The following is a 16849-nucleotide window of genomic DNA, read 5'->3' as shown; positions in this document are numbered from 1 at the left end:
TTCCATCTTCCTAGTGATTGTAGTAAATGCTGAAATATTATATGTGATTGTTGGGCTGGAAAAAAGAAAGAATCTCTAATGCAAGTATTTATACCTTCAGCAATGAAAACAAGATATTATTGTCTTGCCTGACCTTTTCTAAGTATGGGGATACAGCATTTTACACAATAGTTTCTTGGTTCATGCTTCAATTATTGACCTTTACTGTGTAGAAAATTAATGCAATTTTCATTGTAATCCATCCGTACAAATAAGGGCCACACGGAAGGATTTTACATATGGAATCTAATACAAATAGGAAATGTCAGCTGATTGCTGTTGGCTGAACGCAGCCATTATCTGTTTGTTCTGAGGTCTTGAGAAGCAATTCTGTACATGGGTCATCAGGTAGAAGAAAGTTCTTTCTTTTCAAACTTTAGTTCCTAAGTTTGTTTCTCAAAAGTCTTAAAAATACAAAAAAAAAAAAAAAAACAACAAAACAATAAAAGGGAAAAAAAGAAGACCCCTAAGAGCTCTATATTATAACTGAAAGCCCATCAAAAAAAGAAGACAACGTTGTGAATTCTCATTTGTTTTCTCACACAGGCCACTAGTATGTCCTCTTTGCAAAGAGGAGGAGGAAGAGGCTATGGTGATGTCGTTTACAAGCATCCCTGCTCCTGACAAGAGAATGTTGACAGACCCCAGGCTGCATCCTAGACTGTGCACTGGAGACAGGCAGAACAGGAGAATGCATTCATCTACTGGAGAAAGCATGCCATGGCACCCAGGCCTGCTTTCATCTTCCACCGCCGACCATGCCGGTATTCGGTGGGAAAAGGAGTAGGCATTAAGGAGTGTCATTCTCCAGATGCAGAGTTTAGGGAGAAATGAGGTTCTCTCGTCTTCTGGTTGAGAGCTAAACGGCGGTGTGCTTCTAATTTGTAAACAGTCCGTCTTTCACGGAGTATGTTATGATTCCCAGAAACTTGGTCTGTCATGTCTAACATGCAACAGAAGGCAGAAAGACTCACAGCAGGCCAGACCTTTGATATAGAGCACTGAGGATTGAAGTTTCCTTCAGGGCTAAAAAGACCACATCATAATCGTGGAGGGTGCTCTATCAACAAAACCAATTATGCTTTATAATACACATGCAGATGTGTGTTCACGCAGTCTTAAAGTAACTGCTGTCTTATTCAGCTACAGAAACCCTCCACCTGACTTCCTCTTTGGGAAGAGAGAGTGAAAAGATATAGGCAAGTACTAAGAAGTATGCCGATCTCCCCCCAATAATTGAAGGGTTATGATAAACAGAAGAGGCGTGAACAAAAGTCAAAATTTCAGGTTGAATTTACAGCTGTAGATGAGTTCATCGAGATACAAAATCAAAAAAGAAACCCCATCATGGTTATATGCTAGCTATTACAAGGGACCATCAAAATGCTCCAATAAAATTATTACAACAAAGAAATGGTCTGGGAGAAATTAAGGTAGTCTGTTACCTACCTCAATTTCCAATAAATGAGGAACTCTGGCAGCATAGTGGTTACGAATCAGGCTGCAAAACGCGAGGTCAGCAGTTCGAAACTACCAACTGTTCTGTGGGAGAAAGATGGGGCTTTCTGCTCCTGGAAAGATTTACTGTCTCGGAAACCCTGTACAGGGTCGCTATGAGTCAGAACCGACTCCATGGCACATAACAACAACAGTAAACATGGGGCAAGTGGTTGCAATTGTTTTGTTTCCAGTCATGTTTGGATGCCAGCAATAGTTTCAAACTGTATTTATCATGTAGATTCTGCGGATCTCTCTGTTATCTCAGTCTTCCTTCCCCAGAAAGGCTTGAAGCATAGCCCAAGTTAGGTCTACTTCTAGACCCGCACACAATCCTGAGACATCTCAAAACACCAGACCTTGAAAAACCACTGGTCCAGACATTGTGGCTTCTCGCTTCTGTTTGCCTGTCTTCAAACATCACTTTCTCATTAATTGCTTTCATGTTGGAAGCTCTCTTTTATCAGCTGGAGAAAGACACATCACAGCATTGATCCCAATAAGGTGGGGGTGTCTTCTTCCACAAATGCCTCATGTAAATGGGCTTGGCCAAACAAAAAGAAGGTTTGCTCATTTGTAAGCTTTGGGTTGTAAAAATTAAGCATTTCCCCTAATCTAGTTTGAAAGCAGGAGACCTGGTGGTACATTGGGTGAAGGTTGCACTGCTAAATGCAAGGCTGGCAGTTCAAACCTACCAACCACTCCATGGGAGAAAGATGAAGCTGGCTGCTCCCAAAAGGAGTCTTGTTGTGGTGTTGTGGGATATAGCACTGGACTGCAAATTCAGTTTGAACCACAAGGTGGGCGGTTCAAACTCACCAGTCGCTCCTTGGAAATCTTATACAGAGTCACCATGAGTTGGAACCAACTCAACGGCACTTCAAAGCAAAGAACAACTCCCACAAAGACTTAGGACCGAGGAAACACTGTATGGTATTTCTCCTCTACTGTAGAGAGTCACTATGATTCAGAATTGAGTTGATGGTGGTAGGTTGGTGGGGAGGCTAAAAACAGATTCATTAATTAATGGTGGTGGTGGTTATGTGCCATGGAGTCACCGGTTCTAACTCATAGCGACGCTGCACAGGGTTTCCGAGGCTGCAAACCTTTACAGGAGCAGAAAGCCTCATCTTTCTCCCGTGGAACAGCTGGTAGTTTCGAACTGCTGACCTTGCGGTTCGCAGCCCAATTCATAACCACTCTGTATCATTAATTACTACATGTGATTATGCTTTGGTAAAACATCCACCAAGCTCTTTTGTTGCTGTTAACTGCCTTACAGTTGATTCCAACTCATGCTGACCCTCTGTGAGTGCTCTAGAATTGCTCCGTAGGGTTTTCAAGGCTGTAACCTTTGGGGAGATCATCAGGTCTGATTTGGGAGGCATCTCTGGTTGTGTTCGAATCTCCACCCTCTTGGTTAGCAATCAAGTACTTATACCACTTCTGTATCCAGAGAATCCTATCAAGGACAGCATTCATTAAGTTACAGCACCTAGAAGCTACTAACATCAATTTATTTATAAAGAAAAATTTCATCTGAGTGGTCTCTATACCGAAAAAAAGGTTGATTTTTTTGTTGTTGATATTTTTGTTTAATACAGCTTTCTATGACATCATAGCAATACTTCCAGACTTTCCTTGGAAACCCTATACAGGGTTGCTAGAGGTCAGAATCGAGTCGATGGCACTTAACAACAACAACAACTATATATATGAGAGGAATTTAAAAAGTTCATGGGAAAAATCCATTATTGTTTAACTCCATGTTTCTACATACTTTTCCTTTTTTTTTTTTTTAATGCTTTTATTGTGAATTGAGTGAAAGTCTACAAGGCAGACCATCAGTTTTACGGTTGATTCCGTCTTAAAAAAAAATTCATATTTTATCTATTTAGTTTGCTATTAACGACCATCTTCACATAACAATTAAGACTTACTTTGTAATCCATCCAAATTGCTTTGGATGGGCAAAACCATATGGTGGTGGTTGTTGTCAGGTGCCATCGAGTACGGCCATTTAATTGTAAGGCTACTTGTATCTTTGAATTCATTTCTATTCTGTGAGTACTTTTATCCTGGGCTCTGACTTTTAAAGTTGCCCTTTTTAACCTTCGGTTTCCCACAAGTGTCTACACCCTTCCATCATGAATTCCACAGACCCACAGGTTTGAGGGGAGGGGAAGTCCATTAAGCTAGTGGCGTCTCATTTGGCATTCCATTTTTATTTCCATTTTATTCCAGAAGGTTTGTCTGAAAGTGTAATGACAACAAAAGCAGCAGATTTGAGAGACTCTCCCAGGAGAAGTAAAAAGGACAGATGTACAGAGACATCTAGCTGAAAATGCTGCCAGCAACAGCTGGGGAAGTGACAGGTTCTGAAGTGGGTGACCAGCCCACAGAGTGCAGAAACCAACCTAAAGGAACAGCAATTTTACTTGATTTATGTTTGACTTCCTAGGGTCCCTTTTATCTACAAATGGGGTAGGCTAACCTTGGTTTGAATCAAATGAAGGGTAGATGTCTTATAAGGTTTCAATCATTCCTTATATTTTATTGTGTTTCAACCTTTTTTTTTTTTTTTAAATCTTAAAAAAGTAATATCCTTGATAAAAATATATTATTGTGGTAAAATAAATATAACACACGTCAGCCATTTTATTCATTTTTTAAGTATGTAATCAGTATCAGTTATTTTACTTACAGTGCTTTGTAACCATCATTGTTATTTATTTCCCAAACTTATGCATCACCCTAAACAGAAAGCCAGAGTCCTGGTATGGCACCGTGCGTGGGCTAATGCGCTGGACTGTAAAGTTGGTTTGAAACTCAAGGTCGGCAGTTCAAGCTCACCAATCGTTCCTTGGAAACCCTATACAGGGTTGCTATGGGTCTGAACTAACCCAACGGCACTTAGCAACAACAACAACAAATAGAAACTCAGTACTCACTAAGTAATAAATCCCTGTTTCTCATTCCTACCAGTCTGTTGCTGTTGGTTATTAAGTATCAGCTCCAACTCACAGCGACCCTGCATAGGGTTTCCGAGGAGCGGCTGGTAGGTTTGTACTGCCAACCTTGCTGTTCAAACCCACCTTGCGGTCCAGTGTTTACCCTTACAGTGTACAGGAGCTCTTCGTCACTGCTAGTATCCTTTGGTCTCTGTGTATTTGCCTGTTGTAGATATTTCACATAAAAGGGATGATATATTTTTAGAGTACAAGATTATTGCTTCGTTGTTTTTCTAAAATGCTCACGAGAACAACAAACACTCTAGACCTCACCCTGAGGAAGAGCTTCTTGTGGCAGCACTCCAGATCCCTTGGATGCTGTTTCTTGAATAAACTCACCTTGTCATCTTCATCCTCCTCTTCATCTATGTCTGTATTCTCCTGAAAGGAAAACCCACAATCTGTAAACAAAACAGCAACTGAAACTTTCAAATGCAAATTAAATTCACTCATATCCTTAAAGTTGTTCTACACAAGTTAAGCAGCAGTACTTTTAAAATCCATTAAAACCTCTTGAAAAATAACACTTTTAAAGTTCAGGGACATTGTGGTACAACTATAAACAGTGTGCATAATCTGCATAAAAGTGTTAACTATAAATAAAGCTATTAGGCAAGTACCCTTTAAAGGCACCCAGCTTTAAAAAATGCATTGCCAAATTACACTGTCTGTAAACAGTTTTCTTCTTATTCTGACAAATGAACCAACTGCTATGGTCGGGCAGAGAATGCCACACTGTCTGTGCTAGGCTCGTTGTTGTAATGACTGCTCCATCCCTCGTGGAGTATTAAGGAAACATTGTTGTTGTTGCTAAGTGACATTGAGTCGGTTCCGACCCATAGCGACCCTGTATAGGGTTTCCGAGGAGCAGTTGGTGAGCTTGAACTGCTGACCTTGCAGTTGAAACAGCTTTGCAGTCTCGCACATTAAGCCACAGCGCCACACCAGGAAACATTAGATAGTAGAAAATGCATTTGTCTGGGTATGACCAATCCCAAGAATATACTATAGGTTTCTATATGGTGTTACTGTTGTCCTGGTGAGGATGGGGCAGCAGATGAGAGAAGAAACTTACGTCACTGATGGATTCACAGGCATCTGAACTTTGTTATTAACAGGCTTGCTTGGATGAGTTTAGAAATCTTGGTTATTTAATTACATTACTGCAATGTCTAAGGCTAGCCTATGTTGGTACACATCAAATGGGTTTCATAGCTCAGAAGGGATGCTAGGTATTAGAGAATCAGGATATGTTTTCAGCTTGGACATTATTCTCAGCCTAACTGTCTAAATGCCATTGTTTTAATACTAAAAATAATTGTCAATAGCGTGCTTTCGAACTCTGAGGTATTGAGAAAATTTGTACTGTACCCATAAAGCCGCTGAGTAGTTATCAAGACATTTTTTCTAGGACTGGGAGAGCCATACATTCCTGAATTCTCATGAGCTTCACCTGGCAGTTTGTGTGACATTCACTGACCCTCTGAAGGAACTAGACTCTTCACCAGTGGTAACAAGCATGTTTCATGACAGCAAATGAGGTTCTTAAGGAATAACAAGACCCTTCTCTTTGGCCGAGGAATAGGGGACACCGTGACTTCAATCATCCAGTCTGCCACTCGAAAGGCAAAAGCCCATGTTTCACCATTTAATCTCAAAAATGCTAAAGTCATCATGCCTCTAGTGAACAGACCTCAATTCACTTTGGAAAAAGACCCTCAATCCATAATGCAGACAGTTCTTTATTCCGGCTAGCGATCAAGAAAGTAACCTTAATACACTGTTTAGGAGTCTGCATTTATTATGCTCATTTTACCTAAAGACAATTTAAAGATAAAGCCAATAGGCCACACTGAACTAAATGTTTCTACAATGTCCCAAATGAAAAACATGCTCACTGGGGAAGAGCTCAGGGGCATGACAAACCCTGTCACCATCAACAAGAGACTTCCTTCAAGATTAACTTCAAAGTATTCTGTAGTGTACTTCAGGGAAAACTGTGTAACTAAATGCAAGCTTATCTAAGCACTCCATCCGTGATATCACAGTTAAGCATTTGTGTGTTCTATATTCAACATCTCCTATTGGTCCATCTATGAGACAGTGGCATTTCAGTGGTAAAATACTCATCTTCCATGGAGGAGACTAAGGTGCAAGTCTGCCCAATGCACCCCACATACAGCCACTACTTGTCAGGGAAGACTTGCGTGTTGCTGTGATGCTGAACATGTTTCAGTGGAGAACCCAGAATAGGACAAGTAAGGAAGAAAGTCCTGGTGATTGTTTTCAGCTGTGGCAGTGGCTTGAAGAGACAGAGCAGCTTCATGGTCTAGGGAAGAGGCCAAGGGGCCACAGGCTGAGAAGCCAAAGACAAGTGTGAGACGTGCCTGCAGTACAGCAATACGAGGTGTTCCTAACTGGAGCACTGCTGAGTTCTGAGTAGGTTTTGATCCTGAATTGTACCCTGTTCACTTCCCTAATAAAGTCCACCATCATGAGCATTGTTATGAGTTGTGCGGCCATTGCACTGGATCATCAAACCCAGATGTGAAGCCGAGAGTGCTGTGGGAAGAACAGCTGGTGTCAGAGTAGGGTAAAGAAGGCTGTAGGGTGGAGGTATGTCTGACCTCTGCTTCAGAGGAATCAGCCTTAGACTAACAATGAGTTTGATTCTCATTCCCTCTTGTGAAGTCAGGGGAAGCCATGGCTCTCACATGCTTTTTTCAGAAACCCTAAGGATTCCAATGGTTCAATCTGCAATTGATCATGAGGATGGCACAGAACCAGATGGTGTGTCATTCCATTGTGTATGGGGTGGCATGAGTAGAAGGTTCTATGGCAGTTAACAACAACATTTCCCTATGCATAACATGGCAAATCAATATTTTAATCAAGATATACATGTATCAATATACAACTCTTACAATCCTCCAATTTCTATGTAATTTTTCAGGAAGTACTGACTATGGCTCTGAGAGACGTAGATCTTCCAAGACCCTGATGTATCAAAACACCTTCACTTCATTAACCATGGCAGGCAGAGGGGGAATAGCCTTTCTTAATAATATCACTCAAGTCACAGTTAATATTGAACACCGGTGAGGCCACCAGGTCATTTTAAATAATGGTATAAATGTTTCAGGAGATTTTACAATGTGCAGAAAATCTGTAGTACATCTCCTTATAAAGTAAATGATCTTTTTTGCAAGGTAATAATCACCTAATTTGTCTGTAGTATCAATACTTTAAAAGGTTATAGTCTGTACTATAAAACTAGTCAGATAATCATTTCAGATGATATCAAAATAAAAACTGGTGTCTAATTTCATATTTTCTTCCTAAATACATTAAAATCTATTTGATCAGTGAATTGCAGTAGATATGTTTTGTCAGTAATACACACTTGTCTTAATCTCATTTGGGTGCTATCAAGAAATGTTCAATCAAATACATGCATTGGTATATTACTCTAACAATTCTCCAATGTCAACCTAATTCTGAGGGGAACTGCTAAGCCACTTAAATTCAAGGCAGGCAGGTCCAATCAGAGGGCTGTAAAGACTGTTTCTTGGGACTTCTAACACACAATCTTAACAGATTTTCTTGAGGGATACAAGATGACGTTAGGAAGAAGTTTTAAGGAAATAGGAAACTGAACTTCTGAGAAAAAGGACAATAAAGTTGAGTCAAGGAATTTTTCGCATCAAAGCAACGTACCTGCTCATTCTTGGAGAGTAGCAAGGGTTGTCCTATGGGAATTTTGTTGGGAAACCTTACCACATCTACCCAACAGCCCTCGTTCTGTCTCTTTCTAACTTCTTTTTGTCCCAAAACCATTTCTGAGATGGTTTTTTAACAAGAAAATAATGAGGAACAAAACAGGTGACAATGCTCAGGTTTTGAATCTTGGAAAATTCAACCTAAAGATGATCAAACATTTTAGAAAGGAAGTTACCAGATTCCAACAGCATTTTCAGAATTTGGATATTGGATCTAGAAAGTGAAGACCATAGGTTCCTACCTACACAGAAGAGAAACAGTGGGAAAAGAGGAGAGTCAGAAAGCAAGTCGGACAAGTAGATGCTGTAGAATGCTGCTGTGAGGCTGCCTGAGTTTCCTCAGCACCACAAAGTTAGGGAATTGTAAGAATATTCATCCACCTGAGGTGAGGAAGTCCCACGTCCACCTAGCACTCTCTGGCTGCCCTGGAAGCAGAAAAATTCTGGGACTCCCATAAGCCTCAGGACTCAGAAGAGCAAAGATGGCTGCCTGGGCTGCCCAGACAGAGGCTACGGCTGGCTCAGAGTGCCCAGGGCACCACTGGGTGGTGTTATACTGAGGAACCTTATAGAGAGTCAGATGGGCACACAGACATGTTGGCCAAGCACCCAAGGCTTCCCCTCCCGCTAAGAATGTACGTCCAGGCTCTGGAACATAAGGCGTCGTGGAAGCTAGGCGGCAGACAATCACTGTGAAATGGACGCATGGGCAGTGTGCTCCTCGGGGCTCCAACAAAACAGACTTGGGCCAGAGTTAGTTGGTGCTGTATTTTACTGCTGTCCACACATTTATTTCTCTAGTTAAAGACGCTAACTGATTGGTTCTTGGCTTACCTGGCTGTCCTGGATGCTGCTGACCTTGCCTTTGACCGGGTTGATGAAATTGTAAGCAAAAAGCAGCAGTAATGCCAGGGGAATCATGTACAGTTCAAAATTCCAGACTGTGACCAAGAATACCTGATTGGAAGACAAATAAGAATATGTGAGGCAGAGGGGTCTTACTTACTTATGGACATTAAACTGGACTCTCTCTGTAACGGACTCCAGTTACGGGGCTGTGGGTTAATGTCTTCACTGCAAAGTCCATTTGAACCACTAGGTCAGCAGTTCAGGCTCACCAGAAACCTCGCTCCTCAGAAACCCTATACGGGACACTCTAGGTCTGACCCGACTTGATGGCACCTAAATAGAATAATCACAACAATTCTCTATAGCAGCTTTAAAGCTTTAGAATGCTTTACCCAGAAATGAGAGAGTCTGCCAACCCTTGGAATTTGAAAGGCACACCCATAGTCTACATCGAGGATGGGGAACATCAGGTCCACGGGTTGTATTTGCTATTGTTAGGTGCCACTAAGTTGGTTCTGACCCATAGTGACCCTGTATAGGGTTTCCAAGGAATGGCTCGTGAGCTTGAACTGCCAACCTTATAGTTCAAACAGACTTCATAGTCCAGTGCATGAACCCACAGCACCACCCCAGGATTTGTATGGGCCGTGTAAGGCCCACAAAATTATTTGGCAACCGCAGTTCCAGTCATCACATTGTTATTGTTGTATAGGGTTTCCGAGGAGCGACTGGTGAGCTTGAACCGCTGACTTTGTGGTTCAAATCAACTTTGCAATTTAGTCCATGAACCCACAGCCCACACCAGGACTCCAGTCATGACACTGTTGTTTTGTTGTTAAGTAACGTTAAGTCAGTTCCGACCCACAGCAACCCTACATATAGGGCAGAGAGCTTGAACTGTTGATCTTGCAGTTCTCATTGACTTTGCTGTCCAATGCATTAACCCCAAATGCCACACCAGGACTCCAGGCATCACATTAGGGGAGGATTAACTAAATGTTCAACTAAATATAGCAAGCTAATTTTTAAGTTAATTATTCTGTATAGCCCATGAATGATGTTATAAATATCCAAATAACCCTTGGCAGAAAAATATTCCCCACCGCTGGTCTATATTGTCTCAGAGAACAGGGGATTCTTTTCGAGCTTTGAGAGTTACAGAAAATTATTCTGTTGAGTTTTCACTTGCTTGGTGCCCAGTATTCTTTCTTCCCCTCCAATTAGAAATGTGTGTTTCCAGCAGGATAAGTCATGCTCATGTGTACACATGTGCATGAGAACACACGCACTCACAGGTAGAGAGATGAACACAATCTTAGACATGGTAACAAATAGCAGTGAAATGAGGCATCCAGTTACCAAGTTACATTCCAGAATACATGATGACAGTAACCTCAGACCCAGTAAACAAACAACCCTACTCAATGATAAGCACTGGACTGCTAATCACAAGGTATACACTTTGAGTTCACCAGCTGCTTGCTCTACAAAAGAAAGATGGGAATTACTGCTCCCTCAAAGATTTAAACCCTTAGAAGCCCTATACAGGGTCACTATGAGTGGGAACTGATCCAATGGTATGGAAAAATCCAAGGTCAAGTTGACATGGCCACATGCCAAATTCTGTCAGCAGGTGAGAATTATTTGACCGAAACAGAGTTGTTTCTGTTTTAATTAATTGCCAAAAAGTTCTCTTTAAAAACTTAAGCTGTCTGAGGTCTGAAACACTACATTCACGAAGAAATGATCAGTTGGAGGAGGGTATATCGAACCAGGAGGGAATGCTGGCTCCAACCAGCCTCTGAATCCACAGCCTTCTCCTCTGGACATGAGAAAGAAAGTTGGTGTTGCTAGGGGTTTCAACGTAAAACAAGAGACACACACTATGCCTTGAAGAAACACATTAATTAGTAGGTGAAATAGGAAAAGAACACATAATAATTATGTTTTCATAATTCACTCCTGCCTCGCGAGTGAAATCTTCAGAAAATTACTTCAAAATTTGAGCCTCAGTTTCTTTTTGAATTCACAGGTAGTCTAGAAGATGAAATAAGATAATTGTAGTTATCAGCTGTCAGCTCAGACGTGCTCAACAAAGTCATTTGTGTATCACATCAACACAGAAGAATCAAATTAATGCATCTTAAAAAAAGTAATCTTTACCCAAAGGGCATCAGCAATGGGTTCAAGCACAAAAACAACTGTGAGGGTGGCACAGGGCTGGACATTGACTGGTTCTGTTGTGCAAAGGATCATTAGGAGTCAGAGCCGAGTCAACAGCGCCTAACAATAATGTGTGTGTGTATGTGTATATATATATACACATACACACACACATATATATACATACACACACATATACACACACACACACACACACACACACACATATATATATATATATATATACACACACACACACACACATGTATATGTTGTTGTTAGGTACCGAGGAGTCAGTTCCGACTCATAGTGACCCTGCACAGGGTTTCCGGGGCTGTACATCTTTATGGGAGCAGAATGCCTCATCTTTCTCCTGCAGAACCACTGGTAGTTTCGAACTGCTGACCTTGAGGGGTTTTATATATATATATAATTGTTGATTTTTTTGTTGCTATTAGGGCCCTGGTGTGGCACTGGACTGATAACTTGACGACTTCAAACTCACCAGTCACTCCTTTGAATCCCTATACAGGGTTACTATGAGTTGCTACCTAACAACAACATTGTAAATGAGGTCCCAGAGTGGCACATTCAGTTAAACACCTGACTACTTGCCCAAAGGTCACCAGTTCAAGTCTACCCCGAGATACCTAGCAAGCAGGACCTGGAGATCTACTTCTCAAAGATTGTTGTTGTTTTTGTTAAGTACTGTGGAGTCGCATCTGACTCTTAGTGAGCCTGCATAGGCTTTCCAACGAGCAATTGGTGAGCTTGAACTGCCAACCTTGTGGTTCAGCCCGACCTTGAAGTCCAGGGCATTAACTCACAGTTCCACAGCAGGTCTCCACGTTATAACCTTGAAGACCCTATAGAGGAGTTCTACTCTGCACACATGAGCCACCATGAGCTGGACTCATATCAAAGTCCACTAAGAACAGCAATACCAATTGTAAATTGTGTCATTTCTTCTACTATATGTTGGGGCTTCAAAGAGTTTGTGGGGAAATCCCACTATCTTTTTCTATTACATTTTCCCATGTGCTTCTGAAACCCTCTAATATAGACAGATATTTCCAATTGGTAATTGTTTGTGTATGAAAGGTAATACTTTTTATAAATTAATATTTTTAATTAGCAACCTTATTGAATTTTCTTATTATTTCAGAGAGCTTTTCATTTCATTCTTTTGGGGTTTCTAAGAATATACTCACATAATTGCAAGTAAGGAGCCTCTTTTGCTGCCTCTTTTCTAATATTCATAATTTAGGTTTTTTCTTATTTAATTTTATCGTCTACTACTATGGGGAGTCCTGGTGTGGCACTGTAGAATCAGCACTGGTCTGCTAGCCATGAGGTCGGCAGTTCAAACCCACCAGCTGCTCCTTGGAAACCCTATACAGTGTCACTTATGAGTCGGAACCAACTCAACCACATTTAACAACAATAGTACTATCAAACCAGTGTGAAGTTAAACTAATGACATGATATCACTGTCTAATTTCTCGGTTTCCTAAAACCACTTCTAGTGATCCATTGGTCTACCATTAGCATGATGTGGTTTGTGGTATACAGTATATAAACCATATCACTTTAAGAATACACAGAATACTTTTGGGTGGTGGTTACCGCTGGGCTCTGGCTCACAATCCTCTGAGCATGAGGCGTCGTGGACAGCGGCCCAGGCACCACAAGCCCCACCGCCCACAGACACGTGCCTGCCCACCCGCTGCGCCCTGTACCCTCAGCGTCTCGCCTCAGCGCGCTGTCACTGTCGGCCCCCTCAAGTGGGAGAGGGAGCTGTAGGTAAAACTTGCCTATTGATCAGTTATACAACCTATACATTTCCTGGAGAATACATTCCCACTGTCTTTGACAACTACTCTGCCAATGTTATGGTAGATGGAAAACCCGTGAATCTGGGTTTATGGGATACAGCTGGACAAGAAGAGTACTACCGATTATGCCCCCTCTCCTATCCGCAAACAGTAAGGATTGCAACTGATTGTCAGTGTGTCCTTTACACTTTACACTCCTTGAACGCTGAAAGGCAGCTCACTTATGGATTTGCTAACATTTCCATCGCTTAGGCCGATCTAGTCATAGTTAATCAAGTTAAAGTCGTTCAGGTATAAATAGTTCCCTAGATGTAAAGTAGATTGGTGTTGGCTTGGTGTTTTGAGCATTATCCATTACTACCAAACACAGATGCTGTGTGTTTTACATACTATCTCATTTTGTCTTAGGATAACCATATGAAACAGATAATTGCTTTGTTTTGATTGTTTGCGAACAAGTTTTTAACAGCAGTTAGTTTCAAGATCGTTTGTCTTCCAATGGTTTTGTGCCATGGAATCAAACCTATGTGGAGAAGACTAGGGTTTGCACTGAAATCCGTTTAGTAACTAATCCTATGGGTGTTACACTTTTTTCTCATATGAGTAGCCCAGTTTAGACATACTTTGAGCTACAATGAACCACACTTAACTACTGTCCATATTTTTCTTTTTTTGTATCTTATAATGATAAAATATCATATGTAATATATTCAAAGATAAACTTTCCAACTTCCATTCCAAAGACAAATAAAAATCATATTTATAGAGAAAAGAAAAAAAAAAAAATACACAGAACATACGTATGTTGTTGTTAAGTGTTGCTCAGTCAGTTCTGACTCATAGAAACCCTGTTTTCCAGTGAGTGGCTAGTGAGTTTGAACTGCCAACCTTATAGTTCAAAATGACCTTGAAGTCCAGTGCATATCCTAGAGCATGTATTCTACCAACAATTGGGTTTTCTAGCACAGAAATGTTCTTCAAGATACACCTGAAATGGTCTTTTAGATAAAGAATGCGGTATCATTCACCTTGAATTTGTCACTCCTGGCAGAGTAAACCAATTGTTCAATTTAAAATGGCCAAACCTGACCATTTCATATCACCAATGCCTAGGATATCAATCTTTATGCTTTCCACTTAATCTTTGAAAACTTCTACTTTTTCTAGATTCATATTTGTACATTCTATGTCCCAAGTGTTAATGGATGTTTGCAATTCTTTTCACTTTGCGTCATGCCCCACAAGCAAATGAAGGCCCCCAAAGCTTGGCTTCACCTAAGTCACTAAGGTTGACTTTACTTTGAGGAGGTAGCTTTTCCTCAGTTGTAGTCTGAGTGCCTTGCAACTTGAGAGGTTCATCTTAGTCCCTCAGAAGTGGACTGTCTGTTCGTTCATCCTAATCTGATGTTAGTCTGGAAGTTCTGCGGAAACCTGCCCACCGGTGACCCTGCTGTTATTTAAAGCACCCACGGTACAGCTTCCAGCATCAAAGCAGCATGCAAGCTACCACAGTGTGACAAACTGACAGACTTGTGGAGACACAATCATAGACACCTTCATTACACAAAAATATCAAAATGTGAACCTATCATTTCTCGGCGTCACCTCAGTCTAAATCTATGCACTCTGAAGGTGGTGTTTCTGTCTCTATCTCCCTCCCCTGATTGCAGTGGCCCTGCAGGATAAGCACCAGACTGTGAATCACAAGGTTGTTAGACCAAACCTACCAGTTGCTCTGTGGGAGAAAGATGAGGCTTTCTGCTCCCACAAAAACATAGAGCCTAAGAAATCCTATACAGGGTCACTAGGAGTTGAAACTGACTTGATGGCACACAAGAAGAGAAGAAATCTTCTCCTGAAGAATTCTGTGCTCTTTGATTGAGGACGGCAGTTTGGGCATCCTGGAATGATTCATAGCCTGTTCTTATTAAATGTTCTTCGTGTTTTAGAAACAAAAGGAGATCAGAAGGGGCAAGATCAGGGTTATAGGGTAGATGGGGAAAGACTTTCCAAGAACATTTTCATGGGAAAGTCCTTGCTACACTGAAGAATGAGCAGGTGCATTGTCGTGACGGTAAATTTCCTTAGTGCACTTTTGCTTACTTTCTTCTCAGTAATGCAGTTTCAATTTTCTTGAACTGTTTTCCTTATAAGCCCCCAAATCATCCTATGGAGTGCTGCTGTGGTGCTGTAGGTTAAGCACTGGGCTACAAGGTCAGTTTGTACTGAAAAGTCATTGGTTCAAATCCACCAGTTGCTCCTTAGACATCATATACAACATCACAATGAGTTGGAATTGACTCGACAGCACTATGCGGCAACCACAACGATTGTCCCACATCCTCCAAGTAAAGCTATAAGGATGACCACTTTGGACTCCCCCAAAACAATCCCATAACCTCTGAGCCGATCTGTCTGCCTTGAATTTAACACCTTTAACTGATCCTCTTTGGAGCTACTGTTTAGACTGCAACTGATTTTTTTTTTTTTTTTTTTGCATCTGATTTTTGAAGACAGCAAACGAAAGGATTTGGCTGCAGCCTTCCACTGATGGCAGAGACAGGTGTAAACAAGTGTTTTGGAATAAATACATGCATGATGCATGTGTGAGCTGGAATTCTAGTAGCAATACTTCTTGACTTTTATATGATATGTGACATTTCATTCATGTATGGCATCTTTATGTTGTTGTTCTTGTTAATACTTGACAAGTCGGTTCTGATTCATAGTGACTCTATATAGGGTTTCTGAGGAGCAGCTGGTGGGTTTGAACTGCCGACCTTGTGGTCCACAGTCCAGTGCTGATCCTACAGTGCCGCACCAGGATGTCAAGGTGTATGTACAGATTAAGGATATTCATTTTAACTGATATATGGCATCAAATTCAAATGAGTCTTCTGTACTCAATTTGTGCCAGTTCGGGCTGAAAATTCAGGCAAATTTTTTTCTCTGTTAAATGTATTGCCACTTTTGTCATATATATACCAAGTTCCCACAATAGTGCCATCTTCCACTTCATGCATTATATTTTACAATAATCGCATTTTTCAACATAGTGTGGTAATCAAATGACACCTTATCTGGTAAATCTCCATGACTCTGGGTTAATGCACCAGACTATAAGTTGTTTGAATTGCAAGCTGCTCCTCAGAAACCCTATGCAGGGTCACTATGGGTCAGAAATAACTCGATGGCACTTATCAACAACAACACTTTCAGAGGAGTCCTTCTGTGGCCCTGTAGGGTAAGCATTGGACTGCCAACCACAAGTGGCTCAATTCAAGCTGCTCCTGGGAAATCCAATGCAGGGACCCTGTGAGTCAGAACCGATTTGACAGCACTTAACAATAACAACACCTTCAAAATTATGTTACCTTTTAATTTTTCTTTTTTTTTTGGCCCTTTGCTCTTCTACGTGCATTTTAGAATTAACCTGTAAGGTTTCACAAGATTTTGGTGGGGTTCAGATTATAATTGACTTGATTTTTGATGGGGATTTATAGAAGGCAGACAGCCTAATCTTCTAAACTCTAAGGATTATTTGTCTACAGAGGTAGGAATTCGTTTAGGTATTTCAGGACATTTTATTATCATACTGAGTTTGTTGTTATTGTTGTTACGAAGTGCTGTCGTGTCGGTTCTGGCCCATAGCAACCCTGAATAGGGTTTCCAAGGA

General features: G+C 41.1%; 1 protein-coding gene across 1 annotated transcript in view; it reads right to left on the bottom strand.

The window, feature by feature from the left end:
• Positions 1 to 16849, bottom strand: part of MCTP2 (multiple C2 domains, transmembrane 2) — a 282589-nt gene that overhangs the window by 42345 nt on the left and 223395 nt on the right. Inside the window, exons 17-18 of the mRNA XM_006870699.1 lie at positions 9161 to 9283; positions 4887 to 4928 (exon numbers count right to left, since the gene is read on the bottom strand). Coding sequence (XP_006870761.1) covers positions 4887 to 4928; positions 9161 to 9283 — 165 coding nt within the window. The remainder of the gene's footprint in view (positions 1 to 4886; positions 4929 to 9160; positions 9284 to 16849) is intronic.

This window comes from Chrysochloris asiatica, unplaced genomic scaffold, assembly GCF_000296735.1.
Source record: "Chrysochloris asiatica unplaced genomic scaffold, ChrAsi1.0 scaffold00148, whole genome shotgun sequence".
Taxonomy (NCBI): Eukaryota; Metazoa; Chordata; class Mammalia; order Afrosoricida; family Chrysochloridae; genus Chrysochloris; species Chrysochloris asiatica.
Note: the sequence above shows the minus strand (reverse complement) of the source record. Positions and strands in the feature narration are given on the sequence as shown.